The sequence below is a fragment of the Paramisgurnus dabryanus genome, chromosome 2 (genome assembly GCF_030506205.2).
Source record: "Paramisgurnus dabryanus chromosome 2, PD_genome_1.1, whole genome shotgun sequence".
Classification (NCBI taxonomy): Eukaryota; Metazoa; Chordata; class Actinopteri; order Cypriniformes; family Cobitidae; genus Paramisgurnus; species Paramisgurnus dabryanus.
This window is the reverse complement of record NC_133338.1, coordinates 44316152-44336699: the sequence shown is the minus strand read 5'-3', so window position 1 is coordinate 44336699 and position 20548 is coordinate 44316152. Positions and strand designations below refer to the sequence as shown.

The window sequence follows — 20548 nt, the reverse complement described above, 5'->3', positions numbered from 1 at the left end:
TTCACATCCATCATTCTACATATATTTGATTATGACACTTGTGAAATCCAATTCTGCATTTTTGTCCATTTTGAGAGATATGACTCATGTCATTATTGTTTTATGTAGGACTCCATATACATTCCTTAAAAATGAATTTGTGTTCCACAGAAAAATCTATCATTAATATTAAAGAGCACCAATGGTCCGATTCACGATTTTTCATTTCCTTTGGTGTGTAAGTGTGTATTAGTACATGTTAATGATATGCAAAAGGTACAAACCCCAAAGTTAACGATGATGCGAGTTATCGTCTCCAACGTAAATCTCTTTTCTTGGACTACAACAAACACACAGATTGTAGGCGACAGTTTACTTTCTAGGATTTGTGATGTAGACGAGACCGACATTATCATCATTCCTCCCGCTTGGAATCACAGCATGTAAGTTAACTCCTGTTAGCATTGCATTGTGCTCGAATCTTTCAAACATGGTAAGGAGCGTCACATTTCCGGCTGGCCAATCAAGGACAGTTTTGTACAAAATCTGTGCGTTTTAGGAAGACAGGGAAATCTGGAGCTAAAAATGTACCCTATGTGGAAAATAATGTGTTTTAACCATTTAAACCTATTGTATTATACCCAAAATAACGTTGTTTTTAGAAATTAAATAGGTGCGCTTTAACATCTTTGCATTTGGCAGATGGTTTTATCTAAAGCGTTGTCCAATGTGCATTCAAGCTACACGTATACGTTTATTTTTCAATATGTTTACTCGCTGGGAATCAAACACATGACTTGTGCCCACTTATACCAATTGAGCTACATACAGATTTTGCTTAGCCTGTCAAGTTTTGGTGTTGAATTAAAAAAGACAAAAGAGTAAAAGAGTCAGGACGGAGTTGAAAAGAGAATAGAAGGTTATCAGTGCATCAGGTTTAAAGATGAGTGGGGGGGGGGGCAGAGAAAGATAAGAAGAACAAAAACAGAGCGACAGTGCCACAGAAGAGAAGTGATAGGCTGAGACCGAATACTTTATAGGACGGCCCAAATACCATCCTAAAAAAAGAACAAACTGGAAAGATATAAAAGATTAAACACACAAGAGGCTCTCAAACTGTTCAACCCACCGAAATCTCTTGAACAGATTGACACAGATAAAGTTGTGGTGATCTGTTACGCATGCTGTGTAGGTTCAGCTTGACCCCATCTTCAGCTCTCTAGTCACAACACATCGGCTATCACCAGACAGCCTGCACAAAGGCAAACTGACATCGACAAGCAAAAGAGGAGAAGATGTTTCAAAGAGCTGAAACATGCATATAAGGCACAAAACTACTTAAGTTGCCTTTAGCTGTCGGTCTGAGAAAAATCAAAGCAAGCGGTCCAAAAAAGACATTGAGCAGAGGATATAAAGAGATGTTTCACTTAGCCTTACCTACTACATGACTGCACTAAAACAGCTGATTGTCACCATGCCACTGCTGCTTTGTGTTTTTTGGAAAACATTAAAGATTTGTAGTTACGTCTTTATTTGCTCATGGACTTTTAAATGAAAGCTCGGTGTCTTCATACATTGGCAGAATTATCATCACTGTATATAGGGCACTGTTATGGTTTGAGGATGTTTATTGCTCCAGTGCCTGCAGCTGTGAACAGTCTGCGGATACTGTGTAAGCCTGGATATCCTCAATGTGTCAACTCTCGTGTCTCATATCGCTCCGGCTGTCTGTGACAAAGGGTGTCATGTAATATTCTCCAACACACTGCTGTTGCCTGCAATAGACATGCATGTACATGTAAAACACACATGCACACACAAGGTCATCTCTGTTTTCATATCACGCTGGCAGCTACTCCCCGTGAGAGAAAATACAATGAGTCTTATGGAGAATGAATGGGTGGTTGAATGCGAATTATTTAAATGTGTTAATATGAGATTTGTTCTTAACCCAGCAAGCAATTTTGCATTTTAAAGACATCTAACAGCCCCCAAAATTTAGGCTGTGAATTTGATAGACATCTAGTCAAAGCCAAAAGATAAATGAAATTAAATAAATGAATAAATAAAACCAAACATCTTGTAATCACGGTTGACTTTGCTTACAAGTAATTTTAGCACAAAGGACATTTTACCAAATTCAAGTTTATTTTGCATGATGTGGGTTACCCATCGCTGGACTATATGGGATCTATAGTTAAAAAAGATGGTGGAATGACTACTATTGCTTGCTGGGTAGGCATTTATGCATATGATTAACACAATCTATGGCAATTCGTAACTATTTTACAAGGTGGCTGGCTATTAATTTGTACTGTATACTTTCATACGATGCATTTTTTGCGCCATTTAGGTTTAGGGGTGGAGTGATTCATTAATTTTTTTGAATAATCATACATTTTTTGCACATTTACATGGCACATTGCGGTTACGTAGCACGTAACATAACCCTTACTTGTTTATTTTATTACTTGTATATCGTATACTTTATTACTTATTCTTTAAATAATTATTTTACCTTTAAGAATGTAGTGTGGACCATTTATATAAAAAAATTCATACGAAGTATTCATCTCATAAAATAGTTCTGGTTGATATCCTGTGATATCAAGCTGGAAGATCTGAGAGGAAGTGACCTTCCCTTTTTGTTCTTTTTTTGCTTTTTGTACTGCACCATGGTAGTATCATAGTATTTCTGGAAATACCATGTAAATATTAAGTAAGGGATAATTAATAGGCAGCCAGTTGTTATTGTAGAAATAAGCCCTGACAGTGTGATCAGGACCCTAAGCGAATTGATGGGTCTTGTATCACACGGAAGAGGGTGATTTTGTGATAACAACTGGCTCCCTATACATTATCCAGCTTATTACACGGCTATTCACCTCAGACGTAAGGTAAGGAACATTAAATAATGATTTGAAAAATTGTATTGTCCACAAAGCAAACTGGTTTACTTTTGGTTTTAATATAAGACAAGACGTTCAAATGTCACGAACACACTATTTGGTTTAATTATTTGTTATTATACCACGAGGCTGTTGAATGCTTTATTCTGATTATTTTTCAATAACCGCACACCTAACCTTTAAAATGTCATATAAATAAGCACCAGAGCAATATTTTTGGTATAAGCGGAATAATTGACTCTTGAATTATTTAATTGCCCTGTGAATTATTTGGAAAAAATGCACACCCGCGATGTTACGGCACGACACGATGTTGTTATTATTAAAAGACATATTCATATTACATTTTTGTGTAATATTAAACTGTACCTGTCAAAATGATTTGCTGGTTACCGTGTGTTATTAGTTTTGACCAGTTGTTATCTGGGAATGACAAACTTGCAAATGTCACGACTGACCAATCAGAATCAAGCATTCCAATGAGCCGTGTAATAGGGCTGTGTTGAAAAAAATTGATTCACCAATTCTGAATCGATTTTCATATTAATTTCTTAAGACCGATCCGTAACTCAGAGGATCAATTTAATAATTAATAACTTAAACTTCAAAGCCGCGTCATTGAATTCACGCATGCGCGGTGGAAGGACATTAAAACAACGAACATGGCGGTCATTAACGTTAAGCAAGCCGCCAGCGGTTGTTTTGAAAACTGTAATTCAGGTAGCAGCTGGAAAAAAAGCTTTTTTCAAAAACACTTATGTAAATCTTGAAGATCGGATCAGATCTGATCGAATCGAATAATGATAATCGATTCAAGATTGAGAGAATCAGAATCGAATCGATTCTTGAAATTTGAATCGAAACCCAGCCCTACCGTGTAATAAGGTTCATGAGTTTGTGGATTATGTGTATAGGTCAAACAGTACACTCTAAAAGATTGCGGGTTATTCTTAACCCAGCGTTGGGTTGAAAAGGGATAAACCCAGCTGTTGGGTTAAATTAACTCAGAAATGTTCATATTTGACCCAGAAATGGGTTATAACAACCCAGCAGTATGGGTTGAAACAACCCAGCATAGGTTAGATTACAACCAAACGCTGGGTTGAAAATAACCTAGCATTTTTTAGAGTGTACCGTCCAATATGTTTACTATACGATGGTGCCGCCTTCATACTTTTCTTTGCATGCTCAGTCAGTTATTAAGCTTCATTTACAAAGATTTATGAAAATGTACAAATAAATGTCTCATGTTGTTCATGAACATTCATGTTTGTTTGTGTTTTCTGTTACAGACACAGAAGCAGAAAGAAATGCTCTCAAAGAACACGTCTATCCCAAACTGCGAGACTTTTGCAGGGAAAACTATGGCATTGAATTTCAGGTAACATACTTTCTGTGGTACATCCTACTCTCGGGTTAGGTTCATGACAAGCATCTTTCCCTTTTCATTTCTCTTTATAATTCTCTCCCTGTTTCTTAGTAGCTTGAAAAGATTAAGTTAACTATGGGACTATTGTGTGATCTCAGTATTGATATGTCCAAGCAAACATGTTTTTCCCCTCTTATATGCGGCCTCAGGAAAATGACCTTAAATTCTCCACTCTCTTGCTCTTCTCTGAAGAGGTATTTACATTGCGAATGGTCTGCTGTCGAGAGAATGGAGCAGCGGGGAGATTTTTATCAGGCTATTTGATAAACAAATGCAGACTCTGGAAGAGGCACCATAGCCAGTGGCACAGGCAGCATGCTGAGATTGGACTAAAGCTATATTGGTATGAGGCTTGACCTGATTTGAAGAGTTTACCCGTAAGGAATAGATCTTTATGTAAGACACCTCATTAAACGCCTCATTAAACATCAACCTAGTCAGTGATTTTTAAGCCTGTTCTTCGTGCTGCCTAAACATAAGTGACTTTATGAAAATGACAAAATGTTCTGCATTATCCGAGCTTTAAAAGCTGATGTGTGCAAAGCTTAATGCGCAAAGGCAGCTGGGATTGTCATTATTTTAGTAGTCAAAACAAATGCCAGCAAAATGTCACGATTCAGAATCCTAATTTTAATACCACAGCACAAACTAATCAGACGCTGTATGTTAAATTTTACAAAGAAAGCAGGAGTCTCAAAGTATTTTTTGATAAAGTGAACATTGTTTTAAGTAATTATTCATAAGTTAAGTTTGTAATACGGCCAAGAGCAAATAAATAAATTACCAACAACAGAACAAAGACACAAATTAGGTCAGCGGTATCTTACAGCAGCGTTCAACAACATTAAATATTCAAGTACAGATTCAGAAAAGAAATGAAATGTCGGTAACACTGCTAACATGAACTAACAATGAACAATGATTTATTTACCCCTATTTCATGTTAATTTCTGCAGTTACTAAAACATTATTATAATGAAAAGTTGTAGCTGTTAACACTACTTTATGCAACATGAACTAACATACAAACTTTAGCAAAGGTTTATAAATGGTAATAAATTATATTGTTTTGTTTATAATGTTAACAAATACAACATTATTGTAGTGTTACTGAAATAAAATGTAATATAAATAAAATATATAGTTATTGTCTTCATTGCATTTTTTATATACACTATTGCACCCTATTTGTATGCGGCAAAATACTCAAAATAGGGTTTTTTCATACACATTTTTTTTCAATAATGTACGAATCTACCAAGTCTGTTTTTTCTCTCACAATAATAATTTTTTTTTGGCAAAATATTCGAATACCATCCGAATGTAAATGTCTGTGATTGTGATATTATATCTGTACATTATATAACATTAAAACACATTTAAAAAATAACAGCCACACTAATTTCAGTGTCAGCTAAGAAACTTATCGACATTGGATGATAAGAATTTTAACTCGAACACTGGTAAGAAAAGTGCCAAACTTACCAGTCGCGGGAGAGGCATCAAACACAAGTGATTTCAATGTTAAGTCAATGTGAAGACGCGTTGACGCGCATATGGAGGTCTCGCGGCTCAAATGAGGCGTTTAGCGCAGCGTGTTTGATGCGATTCCGTCTCATTTGTGCGTCTAGTTCACGTGAATAGTGCGAATTGAGCATTGCCACAGGAAAAAAGTACAAAAATTTGAACTTTTTGCCGCGTTAACCAATCAGGAGCTTGCTCTAGTAGTGACGTGATTACAGAAAGTGAGCGAAGTCGCTGAAGCCCCTCCCATGACACGAATTTCCGCATGAATGTCTCGATGACTAGAATTTTGCACGTGGCTTTCACGCGCGAATGAAGTAAACTCAAAATGTTCAAGCGGCAAACTAGATGCGGTAGACTTGAATTTGACGCCTCAAACGCGGCTGGTTGTGAACCCAAAGTTATGGTACCAACCAAACTTAAGGGGTGCCGAAGCGCCGTGTCGCATCGCGCCATGAATCTAAAAACAGAACACATTATTTTCTAAAAGTGTACGCACACCAGTGGTGCCTGACACCGTCTGTCCGCTGTGACTCTGGACGTTGCTCAAATCCCTGTCGCGCCACAGAGCGCCACTCACATAGTTTAACATCATAAATAACATCATATTTGTCTCAAATCGCGATTAACATTGGCTGCTTACATATATTTAGCATTTTGAAGTAGACGCTATCTAACTAAGCTCGCACTATTTAATGTGCACTTTCGGTGTACGAAACCTTCAAGTTGTCCACGACGAGACACTGCGTTTCTCGTCCGGTGTGTGACCCCCTTTATACAGCTGCCTGGAGTACTTGATTCTGATCTGTTCTAGTTTCATGTCTCCAGTGTCACTCTAGTCTTTCTCTTTATTTTATAAAAAAGCAGCGGGCTAGTTGTACATTGTATCCCTTACATACACTGCTAAGAAATTACTTATGCAGGCCAGAGCAGTGCATTGTTTTCTCTTTAAATGTCAATATTGATGTTTGGTTAATATTAAGTGGCAGGTCTATTAAGCTGCATTTACGCTGCCAACCTAATGTACAGATCGAATATTCTGACACATGCGTTTCTTTCATCCCACATATTTACTTAATGGTTTGCCAAGACAGGCATTTCGACCAAGAAAGGCATTTGCAAGCGTTCTGTAGCATACAAGCTAATACATACAAATGAATGTTCAAAAGCACCCTCCTATTACTCAGACAGAGCACAGGTAAGAGAGTCAAGAAGCTTTATGGTCATTTGAACCATATAGTGTAATGAGACACTGTTTGTCCAGGACCGTGGTGTTACATACAGAAACTGAAATACAGAAAACAACCCGGAGCTAAGGACTTAAAGCATAAAGTGCATATGCCCAACCTAGTGCAAACAGTGCCAGACAGAATGAGACAGAAAGACAGTACTTGACCTCTCTACCCCAATGTATCAAGCACCGAATCATCTTCAGACTCTTATTGGTTGTCATCTCATTGTTTCACTGCTCATTTGCATAAAGTAGATCCAACTCCTTTTGAGTTCTGTCATTATTTTTTACTCATCTTTCATCATAGGTGCTCTAATAACAGTGCTTACACTATTGTGAATCTGTCAGCTTATGCCCATCAGGTGTGACTGATCTGAGAGTGAGACGACACATGAAGGTCAATTATCTGCCCACGCTAGTCATTGATCTGTCAGGCATGTAGTACATGTTTGGGCTGTTGTGAATCCATCAGCACCTATTGGCATTCTGTGCTAACAGAGATAACTCATCAAATGAACATTTCTTTAGCTGCAGATAAGACTTTGGCAAGGAAAATAGTCACGTGCTATCGCTGAGACTCTGAGGCTTCAATTAAAAGATTGTATCGGTGAGACATATAAAAACTCAAACCTTGCACAAATTGTTCCTTTCAAGAAGGAAGATATTTCAAATCACTGAACGCCTGACAGAAATATTTGAGTCTTTTGATGTTATTGGTTAATATGAGTTTGGTCCAGTTTTTAAGAGTTTTTTTTTTCATGCTTTTATGTTGTAGTTTTCTCAATTACACGTTTCCTGTTTCTCTCACAATTTACATTTAATAGTCCTGTTAAACTGATTTGTCCTGGTCATGCATGGTCTTGCATTTATATGCTTCATATTTGGTAAGGTTTTTAATTTATTTTATCTTTGATTCCTGTGCTGCAGGGTCGGTTGGGTTCCTGTTTCAATTATTATTATATAGCAGAAAAAAATTAATAAATACTCTGCCAACTACAAGGGTTTCATAGGCCATACATATGTTGTTGCGGTTACGCACCTGGTCCAAAGTTGGCTTTCTGTGCTTGTTTTTCGTCTGGCTAGTGACTAAACTAATCTTTAGAACAAATGTCTTGTCGAAGAAAGAAATGTTTTAGTTTCCTAAAGATGAGAGGAGATGGCAAGCATGGATCACCGCTGTGTTAACAGAGGTTTGGCAGCCAGGCAAACATTTAAGGATCTGTACCTAACACTTGTCCCTTTCACACATCTAGTTTTTACTGGTTAATTGCAGTTAACAGATCATGGACCAAACCATCATTTTGTCGTTAAATAATGACTGTTGGGATTTATAAAATACGTGCAGTGGATAATTATCCATGAAAAGGTGTGGTTTAGTTATTTTTTAAGCAGCCTGATCTCATGAATTTCCGTGATATAGTCACGGAATATTTTGCTCATTTATTTGTGTCCGTACCACAGACTTTCTTTTCCGTGTCAGTTTCACGTATTGGTTACTCAATTGTTTTTCCTTTTTTTTACCATTGTCGCTTGGGTTTGGGGTTAGAATGACTTTCTGTTACATAAAATGACATCCTAACCCAAACCCAACTCGAACCCTAACATCAGGCGACAATTGTTTAAAATCCAGAAAAAATTTGTATAAACCAATAGTTAAAGTGACATCCTAACCCAAACCCAACTTTAACTCTAAACCCAAGCGACAATGGTTTAAAATAGAAAAAATTATTGACTAACCAATACGTGAAATTGACGTGGAAAAGAAAGTCTGTGGTATGAACACGGAAAAATTTGGAGATCTGTGACAATGACATGGATAAATAAGCAAAATATTCTGTGACTTTACCACCGAAATTTGTGAGATCAGGTTGCAAGTTGCAAGCAATTTTTTTGTCCTCCAGTTCTTTTCAGTGTATTATGGCTTCATTACCTGGGATTACACACCCCGAATTTTCAGCTGTGATGTCCGTGGTGCTGAACTTAAGGTCAGCTCTGCTTATTGAGACGCTGAACTAATTTGCGCTATTCTTAGTAGATTGCGTTGGTCATTATGAAAATCAGCTGTTGTGCCTGTGTTATTTAATTTGCGCTTTTTTAGTAAATAACCCACAGATACCACTCCTATCGGCGCTTTTTTGAAATTACGCTCTTTTGCTAATTTGCCCCGTTTAGTAAAACTGGCCCCCTGTCTGAATGGACCCTTTCTGGTAAATCATTGATGGCAATTTACCAGTAAGATCACCAGTAATTTACTAGTAAGCACTATGTGAGAATGGAGAATAAAGATTACTGGCATTAGAACGGACGACGTCAGAACGTGCTGACAGCTGTGGGCCAATTATAATGTTTTACACATCTCTTCACTAAAGTTGTTTAAAACAGCTTACCATCTATTTGCCAAATTCCCCACATCCTTCACACACTCTCTGTGAAGCCTATGTGTGAACATTACTAGTGTTCAAGACGCAGGTTGCGACTCAATTCAGTTTGGTTTGAGTTCACCTAATGTAATGTTTGGTCAAACAACTGTGCAACTGTCAGCGTTTGCCACAGAAGTGAAAACAACAACATACGGACCGTGGATATGAATAGGCTTTATGCCCAGCTGCACGACTTCCTGAACTTCAGCCAGCTCCTTGTTTCTTGTCTGCCATTATTGGACAAACGGATTAATCCAGGTGTGCCTGACCTCAGTAGTCACAACAACAATAATCAGACACACCTGGATTAATCAGTTTGTCCAATAATGGCAGACAGGAAACAAGGAGCTGGCTGAAGTATAGGAAGTAGTGCAGCTGGGCATAAAGCCTATTGATTTATAAATACAACACTATGCTCCCCGCACAGCATTTTAGAGGTAACTTCAACTTTCTCACAGAGTTAACTGGTATTTTGGTACTGATGTATGAAAGATATCTTACTGGTAAAAAGACAGAACGTTGATGTGTGTGAACAGCAAATTTTTTTATTTATTGGTAAAGTAATTCTGGTAAATTCATGGTAATTTAAAGTTAAAGTCCCCTTGTAGTAGATAATTTTATCACTTGAAACTCATCTTTGAGCATCATAATAGCATATGTAAAAGTGTTTCCCCATGACAGTAATTTCTTCTTGAATGTAACTTCACACCCTTGCCTCATTTAGTATAGGCCAGAGGTGGACACTACTTAAATATTTTACTTTTTACGTAAAAGTAAATGTTCAAGTATTTGTAATTTATCAGTGTTTTTCTTTGGAAAACATATATTCAAAAGCATATTATCCAAATTTTTACTCCACTACATTTCATAATTTCAAGTTTTTGGTTTATATTTAATACTTAAGTACATTAAACATCTAGTACATTTTCACTTTTACTCAAGAAGAATAAAATTACACAATGTTTATGTAATTAGGTATTAAATCAATTTTAATATGCAATATAAAAGGAATACACAGTATGATTATATGCTTTAGAATGTAGTGAACATTTTTTTAGTAAAGTAAATTTTTTCTCAAGACAAACACTCTGATAAAGCACAGATGCTTGGAAAATGTACTTAAAATACTCAAGTAGTGTCCACCTCTGGTATAGGCAGATCTATATGCAAATAAGCGCTTGGACCACAAATATGAAAATGCTAATTAATCGGCAGTTTTAGACACATAACTGCAAAGTCCGGTTTCACAATAAATTATGACGTAGGAAAACTTACATTTTATGGAGAAAATGGTGTGGTGTTGAGTGGTGAATTTACACATTTAAACATGATTCATTTGAAAGCATATTAAAAACACCACATAAACATATAAACGGCAATATAAACGTTTTCACCAAAGGGGGACTTTAAGTTTTGGCCACAAAATTCGTTTTTTATGTTGTTGCAACTTAAGCCGTCAATATTACTGTACTGTAGTGTATGTGTGACTCCTTGATGCAAAATGTTTTTATAGTAATTTTACACTGAGCAAAGCTTATCAATTTAGAATTTCTAAAAAGAGTTTTTTTATTAATGTTGCCAATATTTAAAGATAATTTGAAAGAAAGGAAAGGTGAGGGGAAGAGGAGAAGAAAGAGGGAGAGAGAGAAAAGGGGAAAGAGGGAAGTTCTCTCAACCGGCAAATATGATGTGGCGAATCGCGATTCTCCCCGGTCACCGCTATTTGATTCTATTTCGTGTGGTGTCCCTGAGAGGGATGGAGGCTGGATTGTGTGTGTGTGCGCATCTTCTTCCAGTCACAGCGTACACATACACACTCAATCCCTTTAACAGTGAAGCAATCAGACCTGTGAGTAACATGACAGTTTGAAGTTGTGATAGGATTGTACATTGTGGGGAAAGAATTAGGCTGTATGCTATAACCTGCTAATGTTACAGGTTAAAATGTTAAAATTATACGTTTACATGGATAGTTTAGTTTTATTGAGTTGAAGGAAATGGGTCTTATAAAAATTATATAGGCTGAAATGTCTGTTTGCAGAGCACAGTACAACGTATTATTTTGCGGGCATGCTTAAACTGTATTATTATTAAAGTGTATTATTTTCTCATAAGACCATCTTTCCGAATAACAATGCCTTGGAGGTTAACTGAATGACCCCAAAAAAATCTGTACACCAAAGTGTTTATGCCTGCAGCAGGCATAAAACGGCAGCAGCAGGTGGGTTTTGCCCACGCTGAGCGCCCAGAGTTGAAAAATTTTCAACTTTGGGCGAACAGCCCAGCTCGTCAATGTCACTTTTCTTTCGGCCATCCAATCACAGTGGAGGAGGGGTGGGACAAATACCACAACAACCAACCAGTGCAGTCAATGGAATTTCATATATTCTGACTTTTTAACACAGTTTAAGAGTTGGTTTCCTCATACTTAACAAATGCAAAGTGTCACAAAACAGCTTACATGTACAGTGCATTTTAATCGAACCCACAACATTTTGCTCTGCTAACACAGTTGAGCTACAGATGTCTGGTAATAAAACTTGGATGCAATAATGACGGCAGCAGAGGTGAGGCAGTGGGTGGGGCAGTTGAGCTGCCTGACGCATACGTATATGCAAATTGATATTCCAGGAATCTCAGGTGCCAAGTTTCCAGTGCCAAACATAGATAAGACTTTGACTGGTAAAGAAAGAGAGTGCTTAGTGAATTTTACAACCAGCTGATAACGCTTATAATGTGAGAATAAGATAAATAGCCTTGTCAATCTTTTGTGTTGTAACTGCATTCAAATAAACGTCTTTCCCAACTTTGAAACTTTATGACATCGAGACATTGTGTGGTAACCGAGAGTTTTATATTGAAAAACAGACGTGCGGTTCTTGTATCGTAGGGTTAATTGCGTTCATTGGTTCATAAAGGTGTGACCGATAGTTAGTTGCTTATTTACAATCCTCAGTCGACCATGAATCAACCTTTACAGACATCCTTGAAAGCTGTGCGAGTGCTCCATGCTGGTGATCTGTAGGAATTCATTGGGACGTCATTGAATGAGAAGGCAAGGAATAAAAATGGAAAACAGGATAAAAATATACAGGGACAGAAATCGAGGTACAAATGATCATGCGTTTTGGGACTTGTTTGTCGCTGTGCATGGCCCATTGATCCATGGGCTTGTATGGAATTAATGTGGCCTCTTCGTACTGACTTCAATCGATTAGCCATTTGCAGAAAAAAGGCCATTTTCATTCCAGGCATAGACATGATTGATGTTAAGGTTTTATGGTTTTAACATTTGGCTGCTCTCTCTCTCTTTCTCTCTCTCTCTGCCTCTCTCTCTCTCTCTCATTTAAATTGAAAAGGCAAGCAGGCTAGGCAGCTGGTTGCCATAGCAGTAGTCTAATTGCAGAGGCACTCAATGGCAGTGCATTGTGGGTATTATGTGAGATCAGATGAAGCCATGGAGATTGGTGACTGCTCCTGGGGCCTGAGGAACATGGTTCTCTCGGCAGGGTGGGTGAGCTAACAGCCTCTTAAATCAGGAACCGTCAGACAGCCCTTTGTATTCCTTCATTTTTCTCTCTCTTATCTTTCGTATCTCCCAACATGCCTCTCTTTCTTTCAGCCTTTATCTTGCATGCATATTCCTGCTATTATACTCAGTCTTCTCTTCTTGTTTTAGATAATTGAGCGTTTTAATAGTAACATACTGTAGCGTGGACTCTCATACAGGATAGAGTATCATTTTTCTCTCTTAATTGGGCCTTAATGGGGCCATCACTTTACACATTCGTCTTCTCATTAAAGTGCTGCATTCACGTCCAGGCAGCAGCCAGAGAGAAAATAAATTAAAAGACACAAGAGAATCTTTGGGCATTTTCATTGGAATGAAATTGGCAACTGCATTGTAAATAATCTGCATCCTCAATCGTTTTAGATCTCGTGGTGAATTCAAATCGCTTGACTCTTGTGCTGTTTACCATTTAGATGAAGGGTTTTCAATTTGTTCTGATTGCCACATGCAGTAAGGCCAATGTAAATCTCAGACTTAGGCTTGTTCTATAGCTGTTTGCAGATTTGACCATTAAATTTAAGGGACCCCTTGTGAAAAATTAGTGTACTTAAGTGTATTGAAAGCATACTTTTTGTGTGCTTAAAATAATAAAAGTATACTTTTTGAGAAGTGCACTTGCTGATAATATAATATAATATAAATTAAAGACCACTTAAGCGTAATTAAATGGAATACACTTTAATGACACTATTTATTAACACACTTAAGTGCACTTTTTACAACTGCACTTTGTAAGAATATGTATTTAATTTTAACTTATATTAAGTACACTTTCATCATAATATTTATAAACACACTTAAGTGCACTTTTAAAAATGTACTTTTTAATAATGTCTAATTAAGCTTAATTTAAAGAAAGTACACTTTCATCATAATATTTATAAACACACTTAAGTGCACTTTTAAAAATGCACTTTGTAATAATATCTAATTAATTTGAACTTATAGTAAGTACACTTTCATTATAATATTTATAAACACACTTCAGTGCACTTTTAAAAATGCACTTTGTAATAATATCTAATTAATTTCAACTTTTAGTAAGTACACTTTCATAATAATATTTCACTAACACACTTAAGGACACTTTTTAAAAAAGCACTTTGTAATAATATCTAATTAATTTTAAATTATAGTAAGTACACTTTCATTATAATATTTATAAACACACTTAAGTGCACTTTTAAAAATGCACTTTGTAATAATATCTAATTAATTTCAACTTTTAGTAAGTACACTTTCATAATAATATTTCACTAACACACTTAAGGACACTTTTTAAAAATGCACTTTGTAATAATATCTAATTAATTTTAAATTATAGTAAGTACACTTTCAACATAATATTTATAAACACACTTAAGTGGACTTTTAAAAATGCACTTTTTAATACTGTCTAATTAAGCTTAACTTATAGTAAGTACACTTTCATCACAATATTTCTTAACATACCTAATTACACTTTTTAAAAATGCACTTTGTCTAATTTAGTTTTACTTAAATGTAACCCTGGTTAAATAATTAAATATTATTATTTTATAAGTGTGCTTAAATATAATAGAGACTATTCATACATCTACATTTATTTTATAAATGAGGAAATACATGTGAATAATTCAATCTGAATTATAAATCTGAAATGAGTAAACCAATCGGAGTGTTTAATTGTAAGCTCCGCCCCTTTTTTGCTTTCGGATCGCGTCTCAGTTCAGAGGAGAGATGCAGAGCCACAGAGACACTCGATCTAACGCGAGAGTGTTTAATTTGATTAAATATGACTCTTAAGTTCATATAAACTGAAGAGATCAGAATTTAACTTGCATATATTCAATGATACAGCGTGATTGTGTGGATTGAGCACTTTTTGAGCTTTCATTTTGACCTGGTGAGTTTGTTATAATTACCAATGTTATAATTAGCCATAAAAACGAATGTCAACACTTTAAATGTCATATCATTTTATTTGTTTAATCCATACGAGACAAAATAGTGTTATATTGTGATGTTATATGGGTTGGATTGTTCATTGCAGTGTGATTATGTAAAACCACATGGTGCGTTGTGTTCACTGCTGTTCGCTGACGCCATTTTGGTTGCACGTGCCTGTGAAAGACAAAAAGAGAGAGAAACACGTGAATGGACAGGTATTTGTCTAAATTGTCATTTATTATGATGATGGCACTTATGTATGTATTTTATTTGTTTCCTGTATAATGTATAATTTTAATCATTATTGATACACAATATTGAATGTTTTTTCCTTTCGTATGAACATTCCTTGAGCTGGATTTTCCTAATTGATGGCGAGCCTCCCATTTCGACCTGATTGGATCACGAATCTAGAGGAAAGGACAATTTTCTATTTTAAATATTTTTCTTCAGACAAGTAAGAGGATACATTTCAGAAACTGTTTCCTTATTTTGTTTGTTTACTTTATTGAACTGAAACATTTCGGAAGCACAATTCTGATAATTTAAGACTGATCAATACTCCAATTGATAAGAACTTTGAACTTGAATACTGATTTCAGTGTGTTACATATATAATTTGTACCATCTTTGTACATTGATTGTGACTGTGATTTCTGTAAATGAGAAGTAATTTAGAGCGTGCACCCATAGTATATATAGTTAATTGTATTTTCATTGTTGTTACTATTTTTTGTGATTAAGGAAAGAAATAGAAAGGTTTCTCAATACTCAAAGTAAAATAATTTATTAATCAACTTACCTTCTGTCTCTGCTTGTTGCTCACTATCACTGCTACCTCCTCCTTCGTACCGTGCACCCTTCTGATCTTATAATTATGCCTGGTCCATAAGTAAGTGAGTTAATACCCGCTACATAAAGAAAGTACACTTTCATGGCAATATTTCTAAACACATTTAATAAATTATCATTAGACTGATGTGACCTACCAAAGACTTGTTAATTTAAAGTTCATACAGTTCTTTTTTAGTTGTCTGTTAAAATGTAAAAAAATTATAACTTTGAGTTTATTTTTTTCTAAGGGATGTAATTATTCAATATTGATAGTTGTTTGTTTGATTCCAATTTAACAATATTAAAATTAGTTTTTTTTGTTTGGACATATACAACTCATAATTAATTTATTAAATGTACTTTTGCAAAACAAAAAATCTGATTCATAATTTGACTACCAAACTGTTTTATTGTCAGTGTAAGCATTGTGGTTTTTGTTTGTTTGCAATGCATTAAACTGAAATGAATACATATTTAATTAACTAGATTTGTTTTTCAGTATTTTGAGAAGTACATAAATATATTTCACATACAATAGAAGTAGTTAAAGTACATACTGTAGAAAGATGCAATGAAATCACTTCACTGCACTGAAATCCCAGTTCAACTGATTGCATTTAATTTTATATATTGGAATTTATTTGGCAAACTTGTATTTGAAACATTACATTTAATGAGTAATTAAGTGTACTGTTAATATACATTAACTTATTTTTAATTTCACATTAATTGCTTGACAGTAGATTGAACAGTGCACTTTAAGTATATTCTAAAAACACTAGAAGCAATTATGAAAGTAGATATAAAGTTGTAATAAAGTACCAATTAAGTTGTTCCAAAAAATCACTCTTAATGGCAACTTAATACATTTTATTTCAACTTATTACACGGCTCTCTGGAATGCTTGATTCTGATTGGTCAGTTGAGACATTTGCAGGTTCGTTATTTTCAAATAATAACCGCTCCAAAATAATAACGCATAGCCGGACTACTTTCACGAGTAAAATCGCTCCGCGCCAATAAAGATCAATAAAGATTACTGTCTGTTTGGCGCCATCTTGTGACAAACACTCGACAACCACGACAAGACACAGAGAGCTTACTGAGACTGAACTTGACAAAATAGAGCATGACAGCTACGAAGCCAACACACAAAAAAATACAGAATGGGCATTCAAACTTCTCAAAGACTGGCTAAAAGAGAATAAATGGAGACAAGTATGAAGCAGAGGATCTTAATAAGGTATTACGATCATTTTATGCATCTGTGCAAAGTTTCGCGGAAGGATAAAAATGTTAATTTAAAACAAATATGCCAATAAAATGTTTCAAATTCATATTCATGTCCAGTTTTTTTTCTTATGTGGCAAGTAGCCGTGTAATAAGCGGGATAATGTAGAGTCAGCCGGTAGTTATCGGGAAATAAGCCCCTTCAGTGTGATACAAGACCCTCCGCTTCGCGTCGGGTCCTGATCACACTGTCGGGGCTTATTTCCCAATAACTACCGGCTGCCTCTACATTATCCCTTACTTAATATATGATATATGTGAAATTAATTACTCTTAATGTGCATTCAGTGCGCCGAAAAGATTGCATTTAATTCACACTTAAGAGTATTGTTAACAGACATTAAATTGCATTGTAAATCACATTAATTTCATGTCATTATATTGTGTAGTGCACTTTTAAGTATATTTTAAAAACACTAGAAGCAATTATGAAAGTAGATATAAAGTTGTAATAAAGTACCAATTAAGTTGTTCCAAAAAATCACTCTTAATGGCAACTTATTACATTTTATTTCAACTTAATATATGATATATGTGAAATTAATTACACTTAATGTGCATTCAGTGCGCCGAAAAGATTGCATTTAATTCACACTTAAGAGTATTGTTAACAGACATTAAATTGCATTTTAAATCACATTAATTTCATGTCATTATATTGTGTAGTGCACTTTAAGTATATTTTAAAAACACTAGAAGCAATTATGAAAGTAGATATAAAGTTGTAATAAAGTACCAATTAAGTTGTTCCAAAAAATCACTCTTAATGGCAACTTATTACATTTTATTTTAACTTAATATATGATGTATGTTAAATTAATTACACTTAATGTGCATTCAGTGCGCCGAAAAGATTGCATTTAATTCACACTTAAGAGTATTGTTAACAGACATTAAATTGCATTTTAAATCACATTAATTTCATGTCATTATATTGTGTAGTGCACTTTAAGTATATTTTAAAAACACTAGAAGCAATTATGAAAGTAGATATAAAGTTGTAATAAAGTACCAATTAAGTTGTTCCAAAAAATCACTCTTAATGGCAACTTATTACATTTTATTTTAACTTAATATATGATGTATGTTAAATTAATTACACTTAATGTGCATTCAGTGCGCCGAAAAGATTGCATTTAATTCACACTTAAGAGTATTGTTAACAGACATTAAATTGCATTTTAAATCACATTAATTTCATGTCATTATATTGTGTAGTGCACTTTAAGTATATTTTAAAAACACTAGAAGCAATTATGAAAGTAGATATAAAGTTGTAATAAAGTACCAATAAAGTTGTTCCAAAAAATCACTCTTAATGGCAACTTATTACATTTTATTTCAACTTAATATATGATATATGTTAAATTAATTACACTTAATGTGCATTCAGTGCGCCGAAAAGATTGCATTTAATTCACACTTAAGTGTATATACTTAAAAGTGTATTATTTATGTAATAAGTACACTTTATAAAAGTACACTTAAGCACACTTTTTTTTCACAAGGGACAGTTCACCCAAAAATGAAAAATCTTCATGGTATGAATTTCTTTATTCTGTTGAATACAAAAGAATATATTTTGATAAATGATGCACACAGTTAACGGTACCTATTGACTTCCATAGTAGGAAAAACAAATACTATGGAAGTCAATTGGTATTGTCAACTGTGTGCTTACCATCTATGATCAAAAATATTTTTTTTGTGTTCAATAAAAATAAAGAACTCATCAAGTTTAGAAAAACTTGAGCGTTAGTAATGATGACATTTTAATTTTTGGGTGAACTATCCCTTTAAGGCTGTTGTGCTACTTTCTAATAAATAGTAGTATTTTTACACCAAAATATATCATGCCCAACGGAAGAAGATGAAACCAAAAAATTTAACTAGTTTACTGGAATTATGGTTAAGAACTGGTTGCAATGTTACATTTTGTGTTTTTTAATAATACATGCAAAGTCTTAAAAATCTGCGCGAAGTAGAGTTCTGACATGTGTCAATACTAATGTATCACACTTAAAGGCATAGTTTTACCAAAAATAAATTACTCACCATAATTTACTCACCTCAAGTTTTTCCAAACCTATAATAATTTTTTGTTCCGCTGAACAATGAAGATATTTTTTTATAATAATTATTATTTTATATAATTTTTTTCAGATTAATCAACTAATCTGATAAAAACATAAATATTACTCAACTATATTTTTCACTTATTATAGCTAAATAAGGCACTAAATTGTGGTATTCATGTGAAGAAGTGTACTTTTAAAAGTGCAAAAGTCACATGCTACTACAGAGATTTACTAATATAATCTTTTTGATTTTGATATTTTAAGCCTTAAATAAAAAAGTTTGTGCAGCTTTGAAATAGTAAACCTCTTTAAATGTCAAAACATAAACAAACAAAACGAATTGAGCCTTCAGGGATGTGCTGATAAGGACATTTTGCCACAGATTAATAAACTCATGACAACGAATTTCATTCATTGATTTTTATTGATTTTATCAATTAGTTGTTGCAGTCCTAGATATTTTATAGAATGTTTGTAACCAAGCATATCTGGGTCACCATTGACTTGCATAGTACGAAAGATAATACTATGGAAGTCAGTGGGACCCCAGATCTGTTATTCAGTCGCTCCAGAAAAACGCGATTATGTGATTGCATGATTCAATGCATCATCAGCCAAAGTCTGCATATTTATGCGGCGGCCGCATTTTTTAATATGCCGCACTTTCACTGCATAAATTGCAGTTTTCTGCTCGCAAAATATGTGGGGATTGCATGATTTCATAATCCGCATTTTCGTAGCGAAGTCACATATATCTTGGCAGAAATTGTAAAAAAAATTGCATTTACTTTACATATGCGCAGCCATGTCCCCAGTGATGTAATTACGCGATGGGAACATCAATGAAAAGCTGCAAAAGCTGCACACAGGTTTTGCAAGTTCCCGCAATTTTGGAAAGTTCCCGCAATTTCATCGCATAAAATTGCATAAATATCCTGCATATTCCAACGCATTTTTTGAGAAAACATGCCGCAAGATCAATGATTTTTGCCCGCAACCATTACAAAAAAAACTTCTGGAAGGACTGGATATTAAAATTGTACCAAATATCTTCATTTGTGTTCAGCAGAACAAACATACAGGTTTGGGACAACATAAGGGTAAGTAAATGATGACAGAAATTTAATTTTGGGATGAACTACCCCTTTAAGACAATGCTTTTTGTACATGAAAAAGCTACAAATCTGATGGCTTTGCAGCTTTACCATAAATACTTTACAATTATAATTTAGTATAAATTATGACTTACAAAGACTCTTTTCTGTTATTTACTGTAAGACTTGGATGTTGTGCTTTCTCAAGGTTCTTAACCCCTTCTCTTCCACTGCAAGTTGTCAGATTAATCATGAAATGA

At 34.7% G+C, this 20548-nt stretch overlaps 1 protein-coding gene and 1 long non-coding RNA gene across 4 annotated transcripts in view; both read left to right on the top strand.

The window, feature by feature from the left end:
* The window catches only part of nwd2 (NACHT and WD repeat domain containing 2), a 69896-nt gene that overhangs the window by 6340 nt on the left and 43008 nt on the right, over positions 1-20548 (top strand). For both annotated transcript variants that reach the window (XM_065289016.1, XM_065289015.1), the window contains exon 3: positions 4181-4269. In XM_065289016.1, the coding sequence (XP_065145088.1) occupies positions 4181-4269 (89 nt within the window). The remainder of the gene's footprint in view (positions 1-4180; positions 4270-20548) is intronic.
* LOC135778608 (uncharacterized) lies at positions 14342-15789 on the top strand. 2 transcript variants are annotated; one of them, XR_012336228.1, is made up of 3 exons: positions 14358-14948; positions 15096-15207; positions 15347-15789. It is a non-coding gene; the product is annotated as an uncharacterized lncRNA (long non-coding RNA). The 2 variants fall into 2 exon arrangements; XR_010544592.2 differs by having other exon boundaries at positions 14342-14948; positions 15096-15789.